The 23,563-nt window shown below is 42.1% G+C and overlaps 2 protein-coding genes across 2 annotated transcripts in view; one reads left to right on the plus strand and one right to left on the minus strand.

The window, feature by feature from the left end:
- LOC136647148 (uncharacterized) overlaps nucleotides 1–15,460 on the plus strand; it is a 38,545-nt gene extending 23,085 nt beyond the window's left edge. Inside the window, exons 9-14 of the mRNA XM_066622746.1 lie at nucleotides 1,458–1,591; nucleotides 8,028–8,156; nucleotides 10,530–10,647; nucleotides 12,254–12,388; nucleotides 13,679–13,804; nucleotides 15,236–15,460. Of these exons, the coding sequence (XP_066478843.1) occupies nucleotides 1,458–1,591; nucleotides 8,028–8,156; nucleotides 10,530–10,647; nucleotides 12,254–12,388; nucleotides 13,679–13,804; nucleotides 15,236–15,357 (764 nt within the window). The 3' untranslated portion in view covers nucleotides 15,358–15,460. The remainder of the gene's footprint in view (nucleotides 1–1,457; nucleotides 1,592–8,027; nucleotides 8,157–10,529; nucleotides 10,648–12,253; nucleotides 12,389–13,678; nucleotides 13,805–15,235) is intronic.
- Nucleotides 15,461–18,323: 2,863 nt separating this feature from the next.
- The window catches only part of MAP7 (microtubule associated protein 7), an 89,718-nt gene continuing 84,478 nt past the window's right edge, over nucleotides 18,324–23,563 (minus strand). The window contains exons 18-19 of the mRNA XM_066611225.1: nucleotides 19,980–20,212; nucleotides 18,324–18,368 (exon numbers count right to left, since the gene is read on the minus strand). Coding sequence (XP_066467322.1) covers nucleotides 18,358–18,368; nucleotides 19,980–20,212 — 244 coding nt within the window. The 3' untranslated portion in view covers nucleotides 18,324–18,357. The remainder of the gene's footprint in view (nucleotides 18,369–19,979; nucleotides 20,213–23,563) is intronic.

Genomic DNA, 23,563 nt, shown 5'->3' on the forward strand with positions numbered 1-23,563 from the left:
GTCATGAAGTGGGCAGTAGAAAAGGGTATGTGTTATGGTCTCAATACAGTCCCTACCACACTTGCATTTCCTCTCCGAGTAGGGAATACCACTGAACCTGCCCGATAACACGGCTGATGGAAGAGCATTACATCTTGCAAGTGTGAATGCGCTCCGAGCCTGTGGGCACTCCAGGTGATAAAAGAAGGAGGCCAGTTTCCCAAAACTGATTGGAACATGGAGATAGAGTGGAGAGCATGTGGTTCTGGCGGCACTAAACAGCTCTTGTTGCTGGGTAACAGTGTAACTTCTAGTAAAATCCCTAAGAGGAAATCTAGTGGATATCTGAAATTATTGGTTTTTAAAAGTGAAAAATTGATTCTAAATGGGCAGGAACCCCTGTATTCCTCCCAATCTGAACAGAATCTTTTTGCCACCACTTATTTCACAGTACTTACTTAAGAGAAAAGGCAGTGAAGAGAGTTGGGTCTTAGGATGGGAAGAACGCAGGTGCAAAGATGTCTTGGACACTCCTGTGTATGATATGCTGCAACTCCCATGACGCTAAAATACCTTGGGCATACTTCACACATGCAGTAATACCTGAGATTTTCACTCTAGTGCCCCTTATCTGTAGTAAGTAACAAAAAATGGGGGCTTCTATCCAGGTTGGAAGAGGTTCAGGCTTCTAGGCTCTGTTAACATAAGCGCATTGGGGCTTGAAAGCTTTCCAATTAGTCACCTAGTGTGAACAATCCAGGCCGGCAGGTGCGTAGCAAGCCCTAAGGCTTCTAATCCCTGCCACAGTCCTGATGACATCATCAAGACCATGTTGAGGTCTAAAAACTTTTAACAATTATTAATGCCAATATGATTTATTCACAGGTCCAACAAACCTTTGTCAAGTTAGGTCTTTGTATCCTCTTTTAACTCTTCTTTAAACACAGAGATTTTTGACTCTGTGTTTAATTTCTGATCTGTACTTTTTGCAGTATCATATTACCTAATTTATATAGCCCAGCAGAACCCATTTGTTGTCTAAATTGGTGATTTTCAGCTGTAGTACTAGTACCACAAGCAGCACTTTGCAGTAGAATAGGTACTGTTTGGCTCCCCTACTATGTGACATTGCCTTGCTCAGCTGGGTTCAACCCTACTGGCAGTGGAGGTGGTTTGGGTGATAGTACACACTGGGCAAGATGTGGCTGTGCAACTGTCTGGTCCTTCAAAAGAGATGTGATTTGAGGAAGAAGAGTACAGAGCAATGTCCCAAATGTATATTCCTATGTAAGTGGTGGGGCCCTCAATAGTTTCACCCACAAACTGTGTTACTTGGAAAAGTCGTACTTATGCTAACAAAAGAAGGTTCAAAAACACTGCTGTAAATGAAGCATTTTCTCTTTACAAATCCTTTTGGCAGAATTGCTTCTGCTAAGCTGTACATATAACCTTGAGCTGCCTTCTCATTTTTCAAACAGAGAATGTTCAGACCAGCATGGTTACTATGCACATCCTACCCCACTTGCTCCCTCTCCTTGCATCTAACCACGCAGAAATTCAACATAATGCCATCGTTCTCCTCCGGATGTTATCCCAGCACCCAGCCAATCAGGTATACATTTTGTTTTTTTTATTGGCCTTGTATACTTTTGTCCCAGTGTGTGGGGTCGTGCTGTTCAGAGGCAGCATCGTGCCAGCAACAGAGAACTTTGGGTGTATGGAATGTGCTTTGCGTCCAAGAATTCTCGGTTTTCATGACCCATCTATTCCAGATGAAGAGGGCCCCCTGAGGATGACTTGCTGAGGGTCCCGAAAAACTTGGACCAGAACTGGGGCAGTCAGTGTACTTCTAGGTGCTGGGCAGACCAGGTGAGGGCTGGTTGTGAGGGCTTGCTTGTGAACTTACTGGGGATATCTGGCTAGCCACTGTTGGAAACAGAAAGGTGGACTAGGTAAACCTGTGATCTGATCTGGCAAGGCAGTTTGTATGCTGCAGAAGGAAACCTGAGTGGCCTTTGCTTCAGATAAGATTGGACTTGTAACCTGATTGTATGCACATTGACTTAAAAGCAACTCCAAATTTATATCTGGTTTATTCCCTAGTGTGTGTGCAGTGGCAGCCTCAATTGCTTTAAGATTGAAAACCTACAACTACATGAGAAAATGAAAGTAATGTATAAAATATGGCCTGAAACAGGCTATGAAGTCATACCATTTTCCTTTGTAGTCTACGTAAAATGTGAGGAGGAGGAGGAGTAGTAGTAGTAGTAGTAGTAGTAGTAGTAGTAGTAGTAGTAGTAGTAGTAATAATAATAATACAGGTATTTATATACTGCCTTTCTTGGTCGTCAGATTTCTCCTCAGACTTTAATTTAAGGCGGTTTACATAGGCAGGCTATACTAAATCCCAATAGGGATTTTTACAATTGAAGAAGGTTCTGTCTTTCAAGAACCACAACATTTCAGATGGATCTTTAATGATCTGGTATCACATTCTGGCCTCCATTTTCCTCCCACACAGGCTGACAACGGCCAAAGAGCAGGTGGAATAACTTGGCATAACTCAGCTCGGCTTGTCAGCTGCTTCAAGGTTTCGCTGTTCACGGTGCCGGTGGCCTCGAACTGGCGACCTTCGGATGTTATCTTCAGGCAAACGGAGGCTCTACCCTCTAGACCAGACCTCCTGCCCATTGCTCACTAATATTCAGTGAGCAATGGAATTTTTCTCCATTGAATAAACAAGAGACCTTCCAGGCACCGAATGTTTTTAAAGCAAATGACTTTGGCTGCTTGATCCTTTGCTCAAGCATTGGTATGCATGTCTTCAGCACCACCATCTTGGTGCAATTTGTGACATTCTGGTACAACGGTTGGTCTATTCCACCATCCTAATGAGTGTGTTTGAATGCACAAGCAGCAGAAATGATAACCCGATAGTCATATTTTGACAGGTGCCAGTGGTGTAATGTAGGGTCAGAGCAGTGCTAGCAGTATGCTTGCACGGTATCAGTGCTTGTCGACCCTATGAATTTCTGTGCTGCTGCAGTCCACAACTCTGGCCTGTAGGGAAGTGATGGAACAGTGTAGCTTATCCCCACAGACAGTTGTCCTGAAACGTATTTAGGATTGAATCATAAAACAGCACTGCAGACACTCGCCTATAAGTCAATCTCACAGATAAGTCGAGGGCAGGTCTAGAGGCAAGAATCATAGAATTTTCTATGACCCTTGGATAAGTCGGCGTAATAAACTTAGGGGTGGTGGTGTCTGATTATAGTTTTGTCTGATTTTTACCCTAGGCCAGATCTTGAAAAATATCCTACCAGTAATTGTTACCTGACAGTCTCTAATTTATTAAAAATATAGTAAAAGATCATAAGATTCATTTTTATTCATAAACTTTTAAATTCTGGTCTTCACCATCTCTTTGTAAACACTATCAGAGAGTAAATGCACTGTAAACAGCACACTAATAGAACAGTGGTTCCCAACCTGGGGTTCATGTACCCCCAGGGGCACTCAACAGGAGTACTTTCGGGGTACTTGAAAGAGAATGGAATAATGGCAGTGCTCCAGAATGCCTTGCAGGGCCAGCAAGGCAGAAAGGGAGATAGCTAGTTGACTGTGAAAGCCCCACCAATAGCTAATTTTTGGTGATCAATTCATGTATGAACCAGTGATTGAAAATCAGCACAGGAAAAACCTAAAACATAAAAAAGTGATCTATCACTCAGTGATTTATCACTCAGAATTTCAGTTGCACATAGCTGAAACCCTATTTACTCAGAAGCAGACCCATTGCTTTCCCTGGGTGTTATTCGTAAGTAATGGTGCTCTGAATTGTAGCTTGTAAGACATTTGATGGGAGTGTTTCCACTTTCAGGGAAGGTGCATCCTGCAGCTGCAACAAGCCCACCCTCACCTGGTCTGAGGGCTGTTTCCGCCTCTTGATTTACAGCAGGATCAAGGCTGTCAGGGGGGTTTCACTCTTAAAGAAGTGGGGTGGTTCTGGGGAGCTGGTTCAGCTGTGCTCTCTGTCTTGGGGGGATGTGGAATGGAAACTGCTGTCTGCTGCTCTAATCAGTTTCTTGGTCATTCTCCCTGTTTGCATGGCTTGCAAATAGGGGGCAGAGAAAGAGAGACAGTGGGGAAGGGAGAAGAGAAGGGGGACACAGTGGGTGAGGAGATGGGGAAGTAAACAGTTCAACAGAGTGAAGCCTGGTGGAGGGAAGAGAGGGGGCTGGGGCTGAAGGGCAGAGAAGCAGGCAGTGCAGAGGGCTCCCCTCTTCCCTCTGCTTGGAAGAAGCAGAAGCAGAGCTGCAGACTGCATGAAGAAGCAGCCCTCCCCTTTCTCTCCCCATCTTCAAGCCTTTCCTGGGAGTAAGCCCCATTGACAATAATGGAACTTACTTCTGAGTAGGCATGGACAGGCTTGGGCTCAAAGGCTGCCATCCCATGCACACTTTCCTGGGAGTAAGCCTCTTTGATGACAGACATGACAGGCATGGGACGCACTCCAGGCTCCTGCACCCTCGATCCCCTTTCCTGTCTTTGTGAAGACTAGCAGGGGTGGAGGAGGGGAGGAGACCAGGCTGGGGGGACCTGAGTGGGCGGGACTGCAATGCCCAGGAGCAGTGAGGAGGAGGGAGCAGCAGGCAAGCTGAGCAGCTCCGTCAGGCTCCTCACTGGAGGTGTGCAATGCTGCACTTCCTAAGCGCTCGGTGGGGGAGCGAGTGACGTGTCACCCTCCCCAGCAGCACCACTGCTGCTCCACTGCATGCCTGAAACAACCCTGACCCCAAGTGGCCCCGCAGATAAGGCGAAGGGTTGATTCAGGAGAGATCTATTGGGACAAATTTATCGCCCTATCGTCAAGTATCTATGGTAATTGCTACAGCATTTATTATGATTTTAACATTGCGTAGTAGTATTTATGCTGTCCTTACCAATAGAGCTAATTATGGGATTTATTTAATGCTGTCTTTGTTCCCACAAGGAGCTGCTGACCTAGTGATTGTACTTAACTTTGCATTTTGCATGTTATAGCAGTGCTTAGGTATTGTTACATCTCCAATACTGCACAAGTGCACTCTGAGTGGGTAGAAGAGAAACCAGTTGCACTGGCAACATCTTGTGAGCAAGTCTTCACAACTGGATGGGAATTATGCAAAGGCACGCCTATTTATTTTAACAGAGTTTATGCAGGTTGCATTTCCAGTGGATTATTCCCAAGATGTTGCCATGTAACATTTCAACAGTGTGCTGTTTGCAAAATTATTTTTTCTGAAATTGTCACGTCTATGTTCTTAGCCATGGCATCTAAATATGGCTATTTATTGATTGTTTGTTTGAACATATATGCCTTCTTGTATATGGCAAGATGACACCCTACCGTTGATGATAAAAATTCTGTAATGTCTACTGCAACCTTTTCGCAGGCTTGGAAATACGGACTTGACTAGAGATACTTCGGAGAAAAGAAATGCAGGGAAAAAACTTGGATGACCATATCAGATTATAATCTGTCATCTTGATATGCACCTGATATAGCACGTTTCACCCTTCCTGGCTGTGTCATGTGTGCTACAGAATGAGGAACACGATCTGTGACAGAGAAAATCTAAACAATTAATACTCAATAGAGATTTTCTCTTGAGTCAACATTTCATCCCTGTTTACTCAAACAAGTGGCTGATCCTTCATTGCCCTCTGATTTCCAAGCCTGTTTTTTTAGACTTTTTCCAAGCTTTGCATTCTGGTCTGACTAGAATTCCAGGTGAAGTAGAAAGGGAGTTTGCCATGGGAACAGCTGCAGGAAAACAAACTTGCAGAACAAAGCTAATATTTCTAAGATTAACTAATGTTTCAGCTGTTGCTAACGCTACCTTCTGTTTACAAGGAGAGAGAAAGTGTCTGCCCTTTGGTCTGTCATCCTGAATGTCTTCATTCCTTAACAAAATAACACATCCTCATAATTAAACTGCCCTGAAATGTACACACCTAACTGCAAAGAAATATCAATAGGGCCAAAAAGACTGAATCATCAGCATTTGAGGTTGTTTCATATTGGTAATTGCTAGGACTGTGGGACACTGAGCAGCTCAATGAACAGAGATTGTGGGGTTGTGAACACTTGTGAGGTTTGTGGTGGGACATGGAAGATAAAACTTGCATATGCTGCTGCACGGTAAGCCTGGTAGTTATGGTATAGGATGCTTACCTGAAATGTAAACAGCATGGTCCATCTCTGAATGTTCAACTTAAGTATGGTTCTCACAAACAATTTGCTGAGATTTGGCTGCATGCCACAGTGTTGGTCATAAACATCTTACTGCAGGCTGCAGAGGCTTTTCCCTTGGCTAACAGGAGCAGAACCAATAAAATAAATAAAATTAAAATAGACCTCAATTCAATGGGCTATGCATTATATCCCTCTCCGCATTAACACCTCAGTTTACAATACTGTTATAGTAATTCATCCTGAAAGTGGTAATTTGCAAAAGCTGAAAATGCCCACTTGAGCAGACACAAGATGCATGAACCAAAGGGATTTGCACAGCTATAATAGTGAGATTTCAGTCTTAACAATTCGTCTGCCAAGAACACTTCACATCAGTAACTCCCACAGAATTGAGAAGTTGCCACAGGAAGTGTGGTGAGCTTTGCTTTTTAATGTCACTCCTGCAGCTTTTAAAGGTTTGGCCCAACTTCTTGAGATGGAACTTCTTGATCAAGAGGCAGAACCAGCTCTTTTGCCACATACAGGAAGGGTAGGCTCTGGAAAGCACTCTGTGCCTGGTGGTCAACATTCACTGCTCCAACCATCCACCTTCTTCCACAGAGATCAGGTTTTTTTAAACTTCTGTGCTATTATAGCACATTTATGTAGTGCTATGAAAATCCAGACAGTGTACAGAACCATAGGACACTTCTGCATTTAGACCTATGAGTAGGGTAATGCAACAGAAAAGGGGCAGGACAGAAGTACAGACAAATTAATTGAGAACTGGAAAAGAATGAGAACTGCCCTAATAGGCAAAATAAAATACTTCCTATGGGGTTTAAAGGAGGAGATGGGAAAATTGTTTCAGTTCTAGCAAAAAGCGTGAGAGAATTGGCTAATTTTAACAGAGGTGGGGGGAGTTGGTTCTATCAAGAAACAGAGTGAATGGAAGGTGAATAAGGCGTGTGAGATCATTGGGTAGGTAGACAAGTGCAACACCTCAAAAATTAGGAGCAGTCACTAGGAGGTAAAACAGCAAGCAATCCATGTAGGAATGTAAGGACTGTGGGTATATAATAATGCCATTCCTCTGCCTGCTTAAGCCAAAGTTTTTATGAGAACACTGGGAAATGGTTTCCTTTTGTTCCAGCTGCTTTATATTGATTCAGCAACAAGGAAGGAAGAAAAATCCAGCATCACTGAGTTGTGCATGACCTGCAGATCCCTGGCTGCAATATGGTGGTTTAATAGACTTGATTTGCAAGAGAAAATGTTCCTGTCTATCAACCATATCTGAAGCTGATCGTGCCAGTCCTGCCTTCTGCTTTATGTGCTTGTTCTTTGTGCAGAATGATTTGTGGACATATATGGTGGTTTGCTAGCTGTTGGCATGTTAACTGCCTGAACTGTTCATTGGCTTACTTTAACTCTTTGTTAAACAGAATAAGTATAGGTGTAAAAGTATAGATGCTGTTGCTTTGGCTGAGAAGCTCACAGGATCGCATGATCCCTCTCAGCTCCCTTCCCTCGACACCATACATTGACCCTCCCCAACTTCCTCTTCCAGCCTTGTATTCTGTGTATATTAACCCCTGGTAAACTTAACCAGTATGTCACTTAACGAAGGAAAGATAATTGCAAAGCTGCTAGTCTCTTCTGCATTTAAGATATTGGCTGTATTATCACTGGGTGACATTATCAAGAATGCCCCTCTGTAGCACTTGGGCTAATTCCATCCATTGGGTGACTGCAGAGTCCTTTCACCTCACAGTGTTCTGCTGCTGCCTTTATTTGATTAACTGGCAGTCTTGTCTGTACTTTGCAGGATGCACTCATGTGTAACGAAGTGCTGCAGAGTTTAGGTACGTTACTACTAACCGGGAAAACAGATCCAGTGATTGTTGGTCATGCTGCCTGCTTCATCAAAAATCTAAGCCTTCCCAAAAGCTTACAGGTTAGTGCCAAGTTTTCATTTCAGGATTACACGTTGTTCTGAAGTGGTCAGTACATAGTGTGTCTAATAAAATGTTATTAATGGAGCATCTCAACAGTCTTCCTTTGACTCTTATCCAAGAAGGTAGTGGTGGTTTGTTCTAATGTCATGTCATGAGACAACTAGCGGACATTCCCACAGGGGAAGATGATCCTTCTGATGTTCTGTTGATAGACCATTATAGATCAAAACTAGCACTTTGAACTGAACTGAGAAACAATCTGCAAACAAGCTGAATCTTCTGCAAACCTTGTGATCTAGGTATAATCTGCTCATTTTGGCAAGTTCCTGTCAACCTCTTGCAGCAGCATTTTGAATGTACTGAGTTTTCCAAGTTCTTTTCACAGGCATCAGAATTATCTATTGATCCAACACAGATAATTTTATCAAGTTTGTTCCTTGACCTAACTGGAACATCCTATTTCCTCAGAAGCACTGAGACCCACTTCATGCACACAGATTCAAAATGTTCAAAATGGATGCCAAAGTGGCTCATGGGCTCTTATGCAATCTTTCAGATTGGCTCACTATACTCTTGATAACATCTCATGAGATGAAGGATGTTGTCATACATATTATTACAGATTTATTCTGCATTCATTACTTTCAAGTATAATTTAAACTCTCTTGGTGGGACAGTCTCATATTTCCATGCTGCTGAGTGAAAACATTTAACAGTGTACATTTGCTTAGACCAAATCCCTACAAGTGTTTTTGCTATCATTTGGTCACACACATTTTTCTCCTAATAGGTGAAGAGAGAAACCCCGAGATTCTCAGGGCAGATTTAAGGACTTGATTTCTCTAAAGAAAAACAAATTAAAAAAACTGAGACGAAAAGGAAACTAGCACCAAAGAGAAAAGTCCTAAGTTAGTTTTTGTATCAGACTGTTACATATTCCCTCATCTTAACATTCCTGTAGTCACCTGAATCCCCCAAGTGGTTGACTACTGCCAGTTACCTCTTCTGTTGTTCAGAGCAGAAGACCAGCTAGTCACCACTCCTATCCATAACTCTGTGTTACAGCACATGCTCTGCATGCATAAGGTTTCAAGTGTCTTGCACCTCCTGTTAAAAGACCTAGTGTAATTAATGGTCCTGATAAAGATGTCTACCAGGAACCCGAGGAGCCAGTGCCAGTCATAGTAGATCATATGAGGTTAATTTGACCAGGGGACCATCCACCCATGGGATATCTTTTTGGCTAATGTTTAGGCGAACCAGGCCACAAGGGACAAATCAGGCTCTACCTCACTTCTTTTTTAAAAAGCCACTTGAGTGAATGGCTATACAAATGTTCGTGGACACCGGAAGGTACAGATACATGTTCAAGACCAACGCTCTGGTTTTATGAAAACTGCAGTACAATCAAAAGTGAAGAATAAGTTCTACCAGAGCTTTTCATGGCTGCCTGATCAGATTTAGCCTCTAGGGAGACTGAGCCATAAGTGGGTTGGAGCAAATCCAGGTTTTGCTATATTAGAAACATTGCAAAATGTGGGAGTGTTTAATATTTGCTGCTGCAAATTTTGTAAAATGATATCAGAAGAAACTCCAGGGTGAAACAAACAAAACACTTACTCAGCACTCTGCAGTTCTTACAACAGACTATCTCAAAAGGGCTACTGCTGCCCTAGGCTTCAGTTCTTCACTGATAACTGCTTCCCTGCCTGCACCCGCTCACAGAACGCTTTGGTTCCTCCTGTCATCATAGAATGGACTTTTCAACACTAGAGCGGTGTCCAGAACCATCTGTAGCAATGAATTCAATAAGTTGATTGTGGACGCCTGAGAAAAAAAATGGCATGGTGCTATATAGAACTTCATGCTTTTTTTTAATGTGAACTATATGACCTACATGCAGCCCTATGATTTGTACTGTCAGAAGTATCAGGAGCCCAAATGCAGGAAGAGCATAAGAGTTTGGTGCAATCTCCTCTCATGTTTGATACTGGTTCAGAATGAGAGAGAAAAACTGAGTTTTGCCATAGTACTTATGACTACGTTCCAGTGCCAAGTATGTGACAGAACCTTAAGATGATCTGCCCATAGACATGGATCTTTCTGATCAAGATTTCCCATCTCCTTTCCTATGCAGCACTCTTCCCTCTTGAACCCATGCTGTGGCTCAACTTGCATGTTAGAAAATCCTGAAATAACTCCATCTTCCACTGGGAGGCAGCTAACACCAGAGTCCCAGCTTGATTTTGAATGAACTAAGAGTACACAAAACACACCTCTGAGGCTTTATTCCATTTTTGTTACCAATATAGCATTTGAATATTTGGATGGTGTGCAAGATTTAAAGATGTTTTACCTGGTGTGGTTTACAGAGAGTCTTAGACAGTCCCTGCATTGAAGGACTTTTTCGAGCAGTCTGCTATGCCGACTCTTTGGAAGAGGAAGCGCTTAGCTGTGTGACATCCTGCCTTGCAGAGCTAGTGAAACATGGTAAGAAAGGATTTTGGAATGTATATTTTGTGAGGGGCTTGGGCAGGGCTGGTCCAAGCCAATCCACCTTCCAAACTCATCCCCAAATGCGTTTGCTGTACGACCACTAGCACTGATAATACACCCACTAGTAAAATTTGCTGCTTACCATCTTTCTGCTCTCACTCTACCTTTGCTGCTTATAAAGTGGCTTAGCCAGGAGGATCCTGGAAGTGGAACTTTGCTACTCCCAGCATTCTCTCTGCCAACCACTTTACAAGAAGCAGGGGTGGGAAAAAGGTAGACCCTCTCCATCCTCTCTTCTTGCACTCTGAGCACACATGAAGATGATGGGGCAGACAGATGTTGGCTGGGGGAGGTGACATGTGGGTGGGTGTCATTCCCTATCAGCTTGCTGTCTTGCCCTAGCCCATTGCCTTGAGGCAAAGGGTTCAACCTGCCTCATGGCTGGGTCACCTCTGGATGTGCATGCACACATATTTTGTATTGATTATGTCTGATGTGAATGTTAATCAACTGTGTTAAACGGTTTTATTAAATGGAATATTTGGGGGAAGACTTTGAGACATCAAAAAGCAGGTAAAAATTGAGGAACGAACTTTCACAGACAAATGTTCACATAACGTAAAACAGTATAAAAATATTCTAAACAATAGTTTTTATATATGCTTCTTAAACTCATCTAAGCTTAGCATCTAGGTTGGGGGTTTGGCATAACAACAGTACAGAAGGCCATTTCTCAGCCCTCCCTCCTTTTAAAAAAAATGTATTTTGGTAAATTTTTTCCTGGCATTGGACCAATACAGGACATGAGGGCTCCCCAGCCTTTTTTATCCTACTAGCCCAGTAGTGACATCAAGAACATAACATGAATAATATCACATCTTTTATTTTGTCACACATTGGAAGAAAGGCAGAAGAGTTGCCAGTCAATAGGAAAAAAAGATCTGTTTATCCTCTGGGCAAACTGACACTTTTTTTTATCCAGAAAAGTCAGAAATTTGGGTTGTTTCCAAATTTCTTTTAAGTACAAGCTAGCAACATTTTATCTTAACTAGTGCACATGTAACTAAGTTCTCCTTCAGCACACCATTTCACATATTGCCACATATGAGATTACAGAGTACGGATGTTGTCCATTGACACTCCACCATCCACAGGCTGGATTCAGTTGAGGGTTGCAGAGTGAGTGTTTGTAGAGCGATATCGTAACATGCCAGTGGCAAATGCTCTCACATAATCTTCCCTATATGGCTCTAACCATGTCCCTTGCCAATATATTGAAATCAAGTTGCCAGCCTTGGATACTGTACGACCCAGGACGTTTCCCCTACCTCAGCAGGTTCCCTAGTCAGTGTAACCTTACCAATCTGTACTTCTGAGCATTTCAATACCTCTCCATGTATCTTTCAACATGTGTTTCAGAACCTGAATCCTTCTGATTTCTCCAGCTTCACAAGTCTTCTGTCTTGTTCTGTCCAGCTTTTCCAGCTTCTGTGTTGTTTTGGGACCTACTGGGCTGTATCCTTTTGTCATTTAAAACTATTTCCACTATGTTGATTTTATGTGAACGTTTTTGGTTCTATCTTGTCTTTTCTATCATCAGAAGGTGCTACAGTGCGGATGCTGGAATTAATAGATGAACCACTGATAAGTTGCTTAGTGAGACTGGCTGATCAAGCTGAACAAACAGAGTCTGCCTTTCAAGCTGCCTTTATTATCAGACACGTAATACAACATGGTATATATTAAGGACAATATTTAAGACTTAGAATACATTGAGATATTTCATGTGATGGGGCCTACAAAGTTGGGTTGGAGGGAAAGTCAACAGCTCCCAATTACAAATTTTATATATTTTACATATTATATATATAATTACAATTTTATATTATATATATTTGCAATTGTAATATATATATTACATATATATATTTGTCCTGATATATATCAGGACTTCCTGGTTTGAATCTCACCTCTGCCATGAACTCACTACACAAACACCCATAGACAGGTTGCTCCCTGGTTGCAATATGGGGATAATAATAATAATACAGGGTTGTTGTAAGGATAACCAAGAATACCCCTAGTGAAAGAAAGTACCAGATAAATGCTATTATTGAAAACTCTCCTGGAATAAGTGTATTATGAATTACAAATGGAATGATTAGCTACAGCAGTGTTTCCCAAACTGTGGGTCAGGACCTGATTGTTGGTGGTAAGCTGGTATGATCAAACTTTTTTTAGTCTCATAAAGCTAGGTGGATCCTAATCAGAGTGTCATTTTAAAAAGTGGGTCCTAGTCCTAAAAAGTTTGGTAACCACTGAGCTACATAATTACAGCATATTCCTCTTGAAGAAATATACAAGCTTAGTTCTCAGTAACAAGAGCTGCTATTTCATTTTATGTATCAAGAGATTTTATGTCTCTTGCCTGACATAAAATCTACTAGTCAGAAGGGCTACTGTGCACCCTTTATTTTCATCTGAAAGTTCCTTGGGGGTCTGGAAAAAGGTTTTAACAGCAAATATTGCATAAATGGGAGGTGCAGGGAAAAAAAGTCTGTCATTTTATACCAAGGTAGAATTAAATCCCGTGAAGATAGCAATATTGCATTGCTCAAATTTCCACATCACAGGGCAAAATATGAAGGGATGATTAACTAAAAATGAAGAAAGAGGCTTCAGTGGGACACATGATGTACTATAAGAGTTAGCTATAAAATTGTATTCTTCTGCATTTGCATTATAGTACGTAGGAGCCAACATAGGAAGACTTATTAAAGTTCCCATGTAACAGATTAGGAACTTGAGGCATAAGGATATAAGTTGAAAACTATCATCTGTCCCACACTTGTTTTCAGTTGCAATAAGGATTCTTAATAGCAGGATATTAAAACCTACTTCAGCATTTATGATGAGTAGAAAGATGCACTCAGTATTAGCAATCTGATGTATCAAATTTTGTGTTCTAAAATGTTGCCTTGAGCAGTATTAAATCATTCTTCTTTACTTCACATTTATTGCTTAGAAAATGGGGTGTCCCTGCTAAAATCCCACATGAGCAAGGTTCAGCAATACCTCATGAACTATCTTGTCCATCGAGAGATTCGTTTTCAGCATCTAGGCATATCTACTCTTTGTATATTACAGAAAGGTAAGTCCCTCCTCTATTCACCATTAGAAATTAAATCCAGGGTTTTTTTGTGTGTGTGTCAGGTCATTGGGTAAGCTCATCTAATAATGAAAAAATTATTTCATGATGGCCTTTCTAATGAACTGAAGCTCCTTCAGTGTGACTCTGTTTATTGAGGCTAATTTGTGGTATTTGTTAAAAGCTTCCTGCTAGAATTTAGACAGTCTTCATAATTACAGGTACAAAGCTTGCAATCAACTATTTAAAGCTCTCAAAGTTATATTTCTTGTGTTTTACAAAATCTTAAGTGTATACAGTAATATGTATAGTCTAGTACTAAACAAACCTGCCTTAAAAGTTTTATTTCAGTGTAATCCATAACACACGGTACAAAACCATTTTCAAATGTGAATAGTTTTCACAGGGTATAGCCAAGATGATACAGAAGTAGAATACGTGGCAGGATAATACATATAGTTTTTCAAGCCGAAGGATTCAAAGCAGAGAAGCAGCCAAGTCAATCAACCACCAGAAGGGCAAAGCAGAAGGAGTAGTTGAATTCCGAGTTGAAAACTCAAAATGAGAAAAGGGGACACGAGGGGAGGCCTGGAGCATTACAGTCAAAGTATAAAAGTTGATTAGGCACTGCACTAGCCCTCAGGAATGAGGCATGAGAGCATGCAAAGGAATAGCAGAAAGTCAAGACCCTGTTCAAGAAAATAGGATACAAGTATCTCAAGATTTGTCTAATAAGTAAAGTGATAAGCAGGACTGTGTATATGTCAACATGCAGTGTTGGAAAAAGGCAGCGTGGCTTGACTCAACTCGAGGGGGCAAGTTGACCTCCCCCATGACTTGACTTAACAGGGTCATAACAGGAGCACTTTCTGAGTTACCCTTAAGTGACTCTAATGGACTTGAGTTGAGTCGCCCCCCCACCCTTAAAATGCCTGCTGCAGAAAAAATTTGGCTGCTGCCAAGCTCTGTGTGTGTGTGTGTGTGTGTGTGTGTGTGTGTCAGAGTTCACATGGCAAAAACAGTAAGCAAGCACCCCCAGACACAGGCAGACTAAGTATGCATCTTTTTCAGAGTCTTCCATGTGTGTGACTCACAAGTCGCGGAGTCACCAAAAAACACACATTTTCGCAACTTGAGTCCAAGTCATCTGACTCGAATTCCCAACACTGTCAATGAGCTCTTAGAAAGTCATATCACAGCAGGCTTTAAACATGAGTGAGTGAGGCTATTGCACAAAGGTAACTGTTCTCAAAGATCTTAGGCTCAAGTTTGATACAATGTCAACATTTCTTAGACCCATGTTGAACATATCACTAGTGTCTCTCCAGTATGATTTCAATGCATGTAGAAGTTTGAAAGGAAATATTTTCCTCTCTGTTTGCAAAGAAAATAGTTGTAGCTCTAGCAGCTGAATTCTTACTTTCTTCTTTTAAGATTTGGAATTTTCATCAGCATTTAACCTGAGCCCATTGAAGAAATACCTTGAACAAGTCCATAAACAAACTGAAGAAATGCGAGAGCTTCTCGAGATTGCTGTTAGCCACATGGACACTTGAGAAATTGTTCTGGCCTGTATCAGGGTTTTCTGGAGAGGTACAGCATCATCTTGGCTTTAGGCGATATTTCCATGCAGTCCTTGGACAGGCAGCTAATTTGAAATGTGTGTATATCTGGTTACATGCTAGGATTGTGGACAAATCCACATCTAGCAACTACACAATAGGATTCTTACTTTCTTAGGACCAGTTCACACAGGCATGTATTATTCAACATGATTAAGAACTATATGTATTCAGGCACCATTGAAAAGCACTGTTTGCAGTTATACAAAATTTCTATGTGGTATTTGATTCAAACTTGCAGCTCATTCTGCCTTTTGCCTGGGCTGGAAGTCCCTAACTGAATATCTTGCTTTCCAGTTCAGCCTTCTACAATGACTGCAAATGTTTCAGGGAACAGTTCTTGAACTAATTTACAGGAAGAGTAGCAAATCTCTACACACACATTTGATATACAAGGTCTCTCCCCCAGGAGCACAGTACCCTGATTCTTATTAACAATTATTAACAAGTAAGATATTTCTTTCTAGATATCTTTTTGTCCAATGGGTCACAGTAGATTGTTTTTTAAAAGTGGGTCCTGTTGCTAAAATGTTTGGGAAGCCTTGCTCTAGATAGCAGCACACAGCCTTCTCAGTGAATGTCCAAGATACTTTTCTTTGAGGCAACACACACCTTATTAACAGCCCAACTTGCTTTTCAAATAACTTTGATCACAGCATTCTTTCAGAAATGAATTCCTTGCTATATTAATAGCCCATCCTAGCACTAACTGCAACTACAGGTGTGCCCCGTATCTGGATGGATCCATTCCACAGGCCCCCTGATACAGAAACTGTGGATATGGGGACCCCCCCATGCCCATTAATGCAATTGCAAGTCTACTTTAGTGAAAGTGGTCTTCGTCACTGTAAGCCTAGAGGCTTATAAGAGAGGAATAGGCTGCCTCCCAACAGCCTGAATTCTTCAAAATGTGATCGAGATTAACAGGAAGAATTAACTTCTACTTCCTGTTACTCTTGATTGTGTCTTTTGAAGCATTTAAGCTACCAGGATGCAGCTTGTTCATCACTATAAGCCTGTAGGTTTATAGCAACCCAGTAAAGCAAGGCCATTTTCACTAAGTTATGCCTTGAAATTGTGTTACTCAGTGCATGGGGGTGGAGCAAGGCCGCCCTCTCTGCAGAGCCCATCTCTGTGCCCCTGCACTCCCACTAATACGATTGCAAGGCTTACCTTAATGAAAATGTGTTTGTTTTACTAGGTCTCTGTAAGCTTACAGGCTTATAGTGACCAACAAGCTGCCTCCTTTCAGCCTGAACTCTTCAAAAGGCATGATCCAAGTTAACAGGCAGTGGATTAATTCCACTTCCTGTTAAACTTCGATTGGGTCTTCAGGTTTCAGAGTTCAGGCTGCCAGGAGACTATAGGACTAGTCTTATAGTGACTAAGTAAAGCAAGACCATTTTTACTAAGGTAAGCCTTGCAATCATGTTACTGGGTGCGCTGGGAGGTCATGCCCCCCTGGCATCTGCATTTAATTGAAACCACAGATATGGAATCTGTAGATATGGGAGCCTGCCTATAGTAGAAAAACTCCTTCTGACAAACTGACACATGATCCAGATTTAGTAGCATTGTAAAGCATAACATATGAATGATGGCATCCAACTATAATAACAAAAAAAACAGTGATTGAAGGTTTGCTAGTCTAATCAGCAGGCACAAGATATTACAGAGGAAAAGCAGAGGAAAATTACAGAGGAAAAGCAGACAGACCTCAGGAGCAACTGGAAAATCCTCCTGCTGAAATTGACAATGCTTACCTGATTAGCTTGAAGCATTTATTGCCCATTCAAGCCACCTGTGTGATAAACCAGATACATGCAGGCTGCCCTAAAGTCCCACCATCACCTCACCCAAAAGGACTTGAAAATCCAAAATTGTTTTCTACTTCCTCTTACTACACGCATTTATCGCCCACTTTGGTTTGCCTTTCCAAGCAATTCAGCTCCAAAAAGGTGGTATTGCCTGGGATATCTATTGGTCTTCACATCATGCACTGATGAACTGAAGTTTGCTATGTAATTGGAGATAGCTTATGCCAGATCTTGTTTTTTAGCTCTGTATCCCGCCAACAAAGTAGAAACTTAACAACAATCAAGTTTGCAATGTAGTTTGGACCACATTTTTCTATGATTTATTTTTTACTGAACAAAATTAATAAATACATTATCTACGATAACAGGTTTTCATTTCATCCTTGAAAAAATAATGCTTTCCATTTTTCACATTTTAAAACCTGTGGTGGTGTTATTTTGTTTTTCAAAGAAAATGCAAGAAGACAGTAGTGATGCCTAAATATACAGAATGTCCATGTAGGAGTTACATTTACAAGAACCTGATACAGAAGCCTATAATTCGCCCCCATAATAAAGAGTTCTCTGCAATAATATTTAAACCACTCGGTTTAAATAAAAATGCCCAACAGTCCTACTCGCAGAGCAGTGAGGCATTTACTTTTCAAGTATTCAATCAGTCAGTAAAATGTAAAAGATTCATTGCTGATTTTACATTATACCTTTTAAAACCAAACACCCACCTTCAAAACAAAACAAACCTAACAACAGGCCCATTACCCCAATCAGCCATTATTGTTAGAATTCAGTTAAGCTTTTTGTCGTCAGGAATGCAGAAAATATCCATGATGCTAACCAAAGGAACTTGCTGGATAAAAGCAATTTATGCACATGATACATGATTTTCCTAGTGGTGAAATCTATTTGATAGAAAGATAATCCAAGTCTATTCCCAATAAAGTCTTCTGCTGGTTTTGCTACAGTCTGTTTTTCGTTTGGTTGTTTTTTTTTGTAAAGTGTCCAAGAAATCTTTAGAAAACTCGAGAGTGCAAAAAATAAAACACTCCTTCATAGCATGGAAGGAACTCCATTGGCTGCAGAGACGTTCACACCGCCTTTTGTAATTCATAAGCAGATATCAGATAACTTCTATAAGAAAAGCCAATAACAGACAGATTAGTACAGCGAACAGATTACACAGGCCAACACACATTTTGCTTCCTTAAACTTTACACGAATTCCTGGATATATTTGGGGTGCTAATTCCAAAAATTTGTTTTGCCCTATCACGTCTAGTTTTGGAGATACGGCATAGCCTCTTTAGTGAATGGTTCAAGCAGCTTCCTCATGAGGAAGCTGCTTGAACCATTCACTAATGAGGCTATACCATACCTCCAAAACTAGATGTGATAGGGCAAAACGGATGCCATTTTTTGAATTGGCACCCCAAATTCATATAAAACCACCATAAAGTTTGGGAAAAACTTTTCTGACCCTCAGTTTTGTAGGCCTGTGTTATTATAGAAAAAACTGTGACAAAGAGATTATTAATAATGGCACAGTATTAACTACAGAGTCAGTTCCTCCTAATAGTGATCATCTGCACAAGAGGACACAGCTCCATTAATTTTGAATCTTGTCATTCAAGGGTGGCAAAAAGCTGTAATTGTTGAAATTTCAACTTTTATACATTACTAAACCCTGTTCTCTGCACTTGATCATCCTACTTTCCCCTGTCAAAACAGTCTATCCTTAAGAACAGTGGTCTTCAATCTTTTTCATGCCACAACCCCAATAAACAAATAAAGAATGAGACCAGGGACCCACCTTCAGTTCCACCACCCTCTTGGGACTCTATCCACCCACCGTCGATCGCATTGCCACCCACCCCCTGCCCCCAAATATTAGAGTGAGCAGAAAAAGTGAATGTGAAGCCTGGCACTAGTAAAAGCTATTTTGGGACAATTGCTAAGAACTTGAGCAGGACTCAGAGACAATCTCCTGGTATGATGGTACCAGGATGCCTACCTGGTGGTGCTCTAGTCCAGTGGTCTTTTTATTCCCATAAGTTGTTGTAACCCCACAACTGAGGTTTCACCACCCCAAGGTAGAAAGACACAGCTTAAGAAATTCACAGTGGGCTGGGGGCAACGAATATACTTGGAACAAAACTTTCAACAGTGAAGTTTTAACTTGGTGCCATGCACTTCAGAGAATTCTAGTGAAACTGACCAGCAGGCTTTTAGTACATGCTCTCTCTCAATCCCCCTTTCCACATTTAAGCTTCATGTTGCTCTAGAAAGGATCTTTGGCGAGGCCTGAAGACCCTGTTCTTTAAACAAGCCTTCTGATTCCATGGCCTTCTTAACTTTTTTATACATCTTTTAGTTTCTTTTTACAGGCTGGATTCCTCTATGACTTGCTGTTTTATGCTCTTTTTATACTGACTTTATTCTGACTACTGTTTTTATGGCCTCTGTTAATGTGTTTTTAATATGTTTTTATCTTGTTAAATCATGCTTTTTAAAACTGTTTTTATATGTTGTGAGCCGCCCTGGATCCCTTTTAGGGAGAAGGGCGGGATACAAATAAAGTTTATTATCATCATCATAAATATTTTTAATGCAGAGCTTATATAATTCATCCCCCGTCCTAACTTGAATTCAGACTGAAGCTAGACATTTTTTGGTGCCATCCCAGAAACCACACACCATGCCAGTTACAAATGAGACTGCTGTACAAACTTTAACACAAACCTACCTGCCGTTTGATGTGTTTGAACATTATCTACCTGAGGCAATGGCCCAAGAGTCCCCTTAGCTTCAAAGGCCAAAATAGGAGTCAAAGGAATTTCAGAGCTGTCCTCCTCATCATTGTTCATGGCATCCAGTCTAGATGGTTTTGTTCCCATGGGTAAGCTTATGAGCTCTTCAAAGTTTTCATTCTGCATAGACACACCATTTTCATTTGAATGTTTTCCTGGGTTGAAATTACTGAAAGATATGAAAATAGAGGATCAATACCTTGCTGATAATAAAGCCACACTTTAGACCAGGGCTTATGGGACTCTGGCCATGAGCCAGATCTGGTGCCCTGCCTAAGCCCTCCCCTGTGTGAACGGCACTTAATGTTCCACAGGGGAGCCTCCACAAAGCCTCTCCCTGTGTCCCCAGTCTTCATGCCTGCCAGCTGCTTCTGGGTTCTGATGCCCCAGCAGGCTTTGCGCCAGCTGGCTGGAGTGAAGACTGGGGGGCGCACTGAGTGGCTTTGCAGAGGCTCCCCAGCGGGATGGTAAACACTATCTGCACTGGGGAAGCCTTTGCAGTCCACTCTGAAGACTGCTGCTTTAGACTGATATTTTTTCCCTCTCTCAGTTTTCATTACTCACTGTTGGGATGCTAAACTTGCACCATTTTATTTCCAGTGCAGACTCTCTCTCCGAAAATAATTAGGGAATGTTTCAACTTCAGCTTGGTGCCATGCACTTCAGGTAGGGCTAGTGAAACTGACCCAGAGCAGAGAGCTGGACTGAATGGTCTGACTCAGTCAAGAGCAGATTTCATAAAGCAGTTGAGTTGCACAGGACTCTGCCAAGCATTAATAAAACTACAAATATGGTTTGTCATATCACATAGTTGCCAATTCCATATATGATGCACTGCAAAGATATCATGGTCATTGGTGAACTGCAGCCTGTCTTAATCTTTCTAATTTTCGATGTACAGCACATGCATCAAGCAGCCTTCTTTAGGGTTATGAGCAATCTCCTCTCTAGCATCTACACAGTTTGCATATTTTTGACAACAGAGTCCCTAACTGATATCATCTGGTGTTTGATTTGAAGAGACAGCCAACAACTATACAGACAGATAAATACTGACAGCAGGTGGTATGTGTTAATTAATCTGAAGCACATTCAAACCTCAGCAGGTGGGTTGTTTTTTTCTTTATAAATATATTTTTAAGGGATGTAATACAGTTATGGTTGGTTTTCTTGCCAAAGGCTAGCTTCATGGCTTTTTAAAAAGCTGTTGAGGTTGGCTGTCTCTTATTTTTGGTACATATTTATAGACATGTGGGGAAAGACTGCATTGTCCCCATCTCTACTCAAGAAAGAGGTTGGCAGAGGGAACATACAACAGGGCACTTTCCTTGCTGCTTCTGCTTACAGAATTGCTTACAACAAGGAAATGCACATAGGTACAGCCTCTGCCAAGGTGGGAGTATGAAGGAATGCATCATCCATAAACTTTCTCACTTGGAAGCAGGACACATTCCCACTGCACTTTTTTCTGTAAAAGCTGTCCCAACAAGGAGAACTGCAGAGGGGAAAACACACCGCAGACAGTCGCCTATAAGCCGATCTCACAGATAAGTCGAGGGCAAGGTTTGAGAATTTTTCTATGACCCTCGGATAAGCCGGGGTCATAAACTTAGGGGTGTGTGTCTGATTATAGTTTTGTCTGATTTTATCCTAGGCCAGATCCTGAAAAATAACCTACCAGTAATTATTACATAAGAACTGACAGTCTCTAATTTATTAAAAATATAGTAAAAGATCGTAAGATTCATTTTTATTCATACACTTTTAAATTCTGGTCTTCACCATCTTTTTGTAAACACTATCAAAGAGTAACTGCACTGTAAACAGCACACTAATAGAACAGTGGTTCCCAACCTGGGGTTCATGTACCCCCAGGGGGACTCAGCAGGATCTTTAGGGGTACTTGAAAGAGAATGGAATAATGGCAGTGCTCCAGAATGCCTTGCAGGGCCAGCAAGGCAGGAAGGGAGGTAGCTAGTTGACTGTGAAAGCCCCACCAATAGCTACTTTTTGGTGATCAATTCATGTATGAACCAGTGATTGAAGACCAGCACAGGAAAAAAACTAAAACATAAAAAAGTGATCTATCACTCAGAATTTCTCAGGACACTTCTGATGCAAAACAGTGCAAAGGAAGAGTCTTCTGTTCTTAAGCCAGAAGCTCTACATATAACATACAACTTAGAACACAACTGGGAGTGTGCAATTCAATTCACAGCAGAGACAAGCAACAGCAAATGGCTGTGACCAAGTGCAGCTGCACATAGCTGAAACCCTATTTACTCAGAAGCAGACCCAGTGCTTTCCCTGGGTGTTATTTGTAAGTAATGGTGCTCTGAATTGTAGCTTGTAAGACATTTGATGGGAGTGTTTCCACTTTCAGGGAAGGTGCATCCTGCAGCTGCAACAAGCCCACCTTCACCTGATCTGAGGGCTGTTTCCTCCTCTTGATTTACAGCAGGAGCAAGGCTGTCAGGGGGTTTCCTGGTCAGTTTCCCTGATTGCATGGCTTGTAAATAGGGGGCAGAGAAAGAGGGACAATGGGGAAGGGAGAAGAGAAGGGGGAGAAAACAATACAGTAGAGTGAAGGCTGGTGGAGGGAAGAGGGGCTGGGGCTGAAGGGCAGAGAGAAGCAGGCAGTGGGGCGGGTGGGAGGGAGGGAGGCTGTGTGGGGGCTTCTGCTCAGAAGAAGCAGATGCAGAGCTGTAGACTCTGCATGAAGAAGCAGCCCTCCCGTTTCTCTCCCCATCTTCTAGCTACAATCTTTTCCTGGGAGTAAGCCCCATTGACAATAATGGAACTTACTTCTGAGTAGGCATGCACTGGCTTGGGCTCAAAGGCTGCCATCCTATGTGCACTTTCCTGGGAGTAAGCCCCATTGACAATAATGGAATTTACTTCTGAGAAGGCATGCACAGGCTTGGGCTCAGAGCTGCCATCCTATGCGCACTTTCCTGGGAGTAAGCCCCACTGACAACACGCATGGGGTGCGATCCAGGCTCCTGCTCCCCTTTCCTGTCCTTGCGAAGACTAACGGGGTGGCGGAGGAGGAAGTCAGAGGCAAGGAGACCAGGCTGGGGAGCCTGAGCAGGCCGGACTGCAATGCCCAGGAGCACCAGCGAGGAGGGAGGGAGGCAGGCGAGGGGAGCAGCTCCATCAGGCTCCCCGCTTGAGGTTGGAAGGAGGGAGCAGCAGGTGAATGGAGCAGCTCCGTCAGTCTCCCTGCTCCAGGTGGGAAGGAGGGAACAGCAGGCGAACCGAGCAGCTCTGTCAGGCTCCCCGAGCGCGGTGGGGGAGCGGGTGGCACATCACCCTCCCCAGCAGCACCACAGCTGCTCTGCAGTGTGCCTGAAACAGCCCTGACCCCCCAAGTGGCCCCGCAGATAAGGCGAAGAGTAGATTCAGGAGCTATCAGATGGGACAAATTTATCGCCCTATAGGCAAGTATCTACGGTACTTCTCCACTCCCACAATACTGAGGTACAGCAATCTAATGGAAAAAAGCACACAAGGGAACACT

This window comes from Tiliqua scincoides, chromosome 1 (assembly GCF_035046505.1).
Source record: "Tiliqua scincoides isolate rTilSci1 chromosome 1, rTilSci1.hap2, whole genome shotgun sequence".
NCBI lineage: Eukaryota > Metazoa > Chordata > Lepidosauria > Squamata > Scincidae > Tiliqua > Tiliqua scincoides.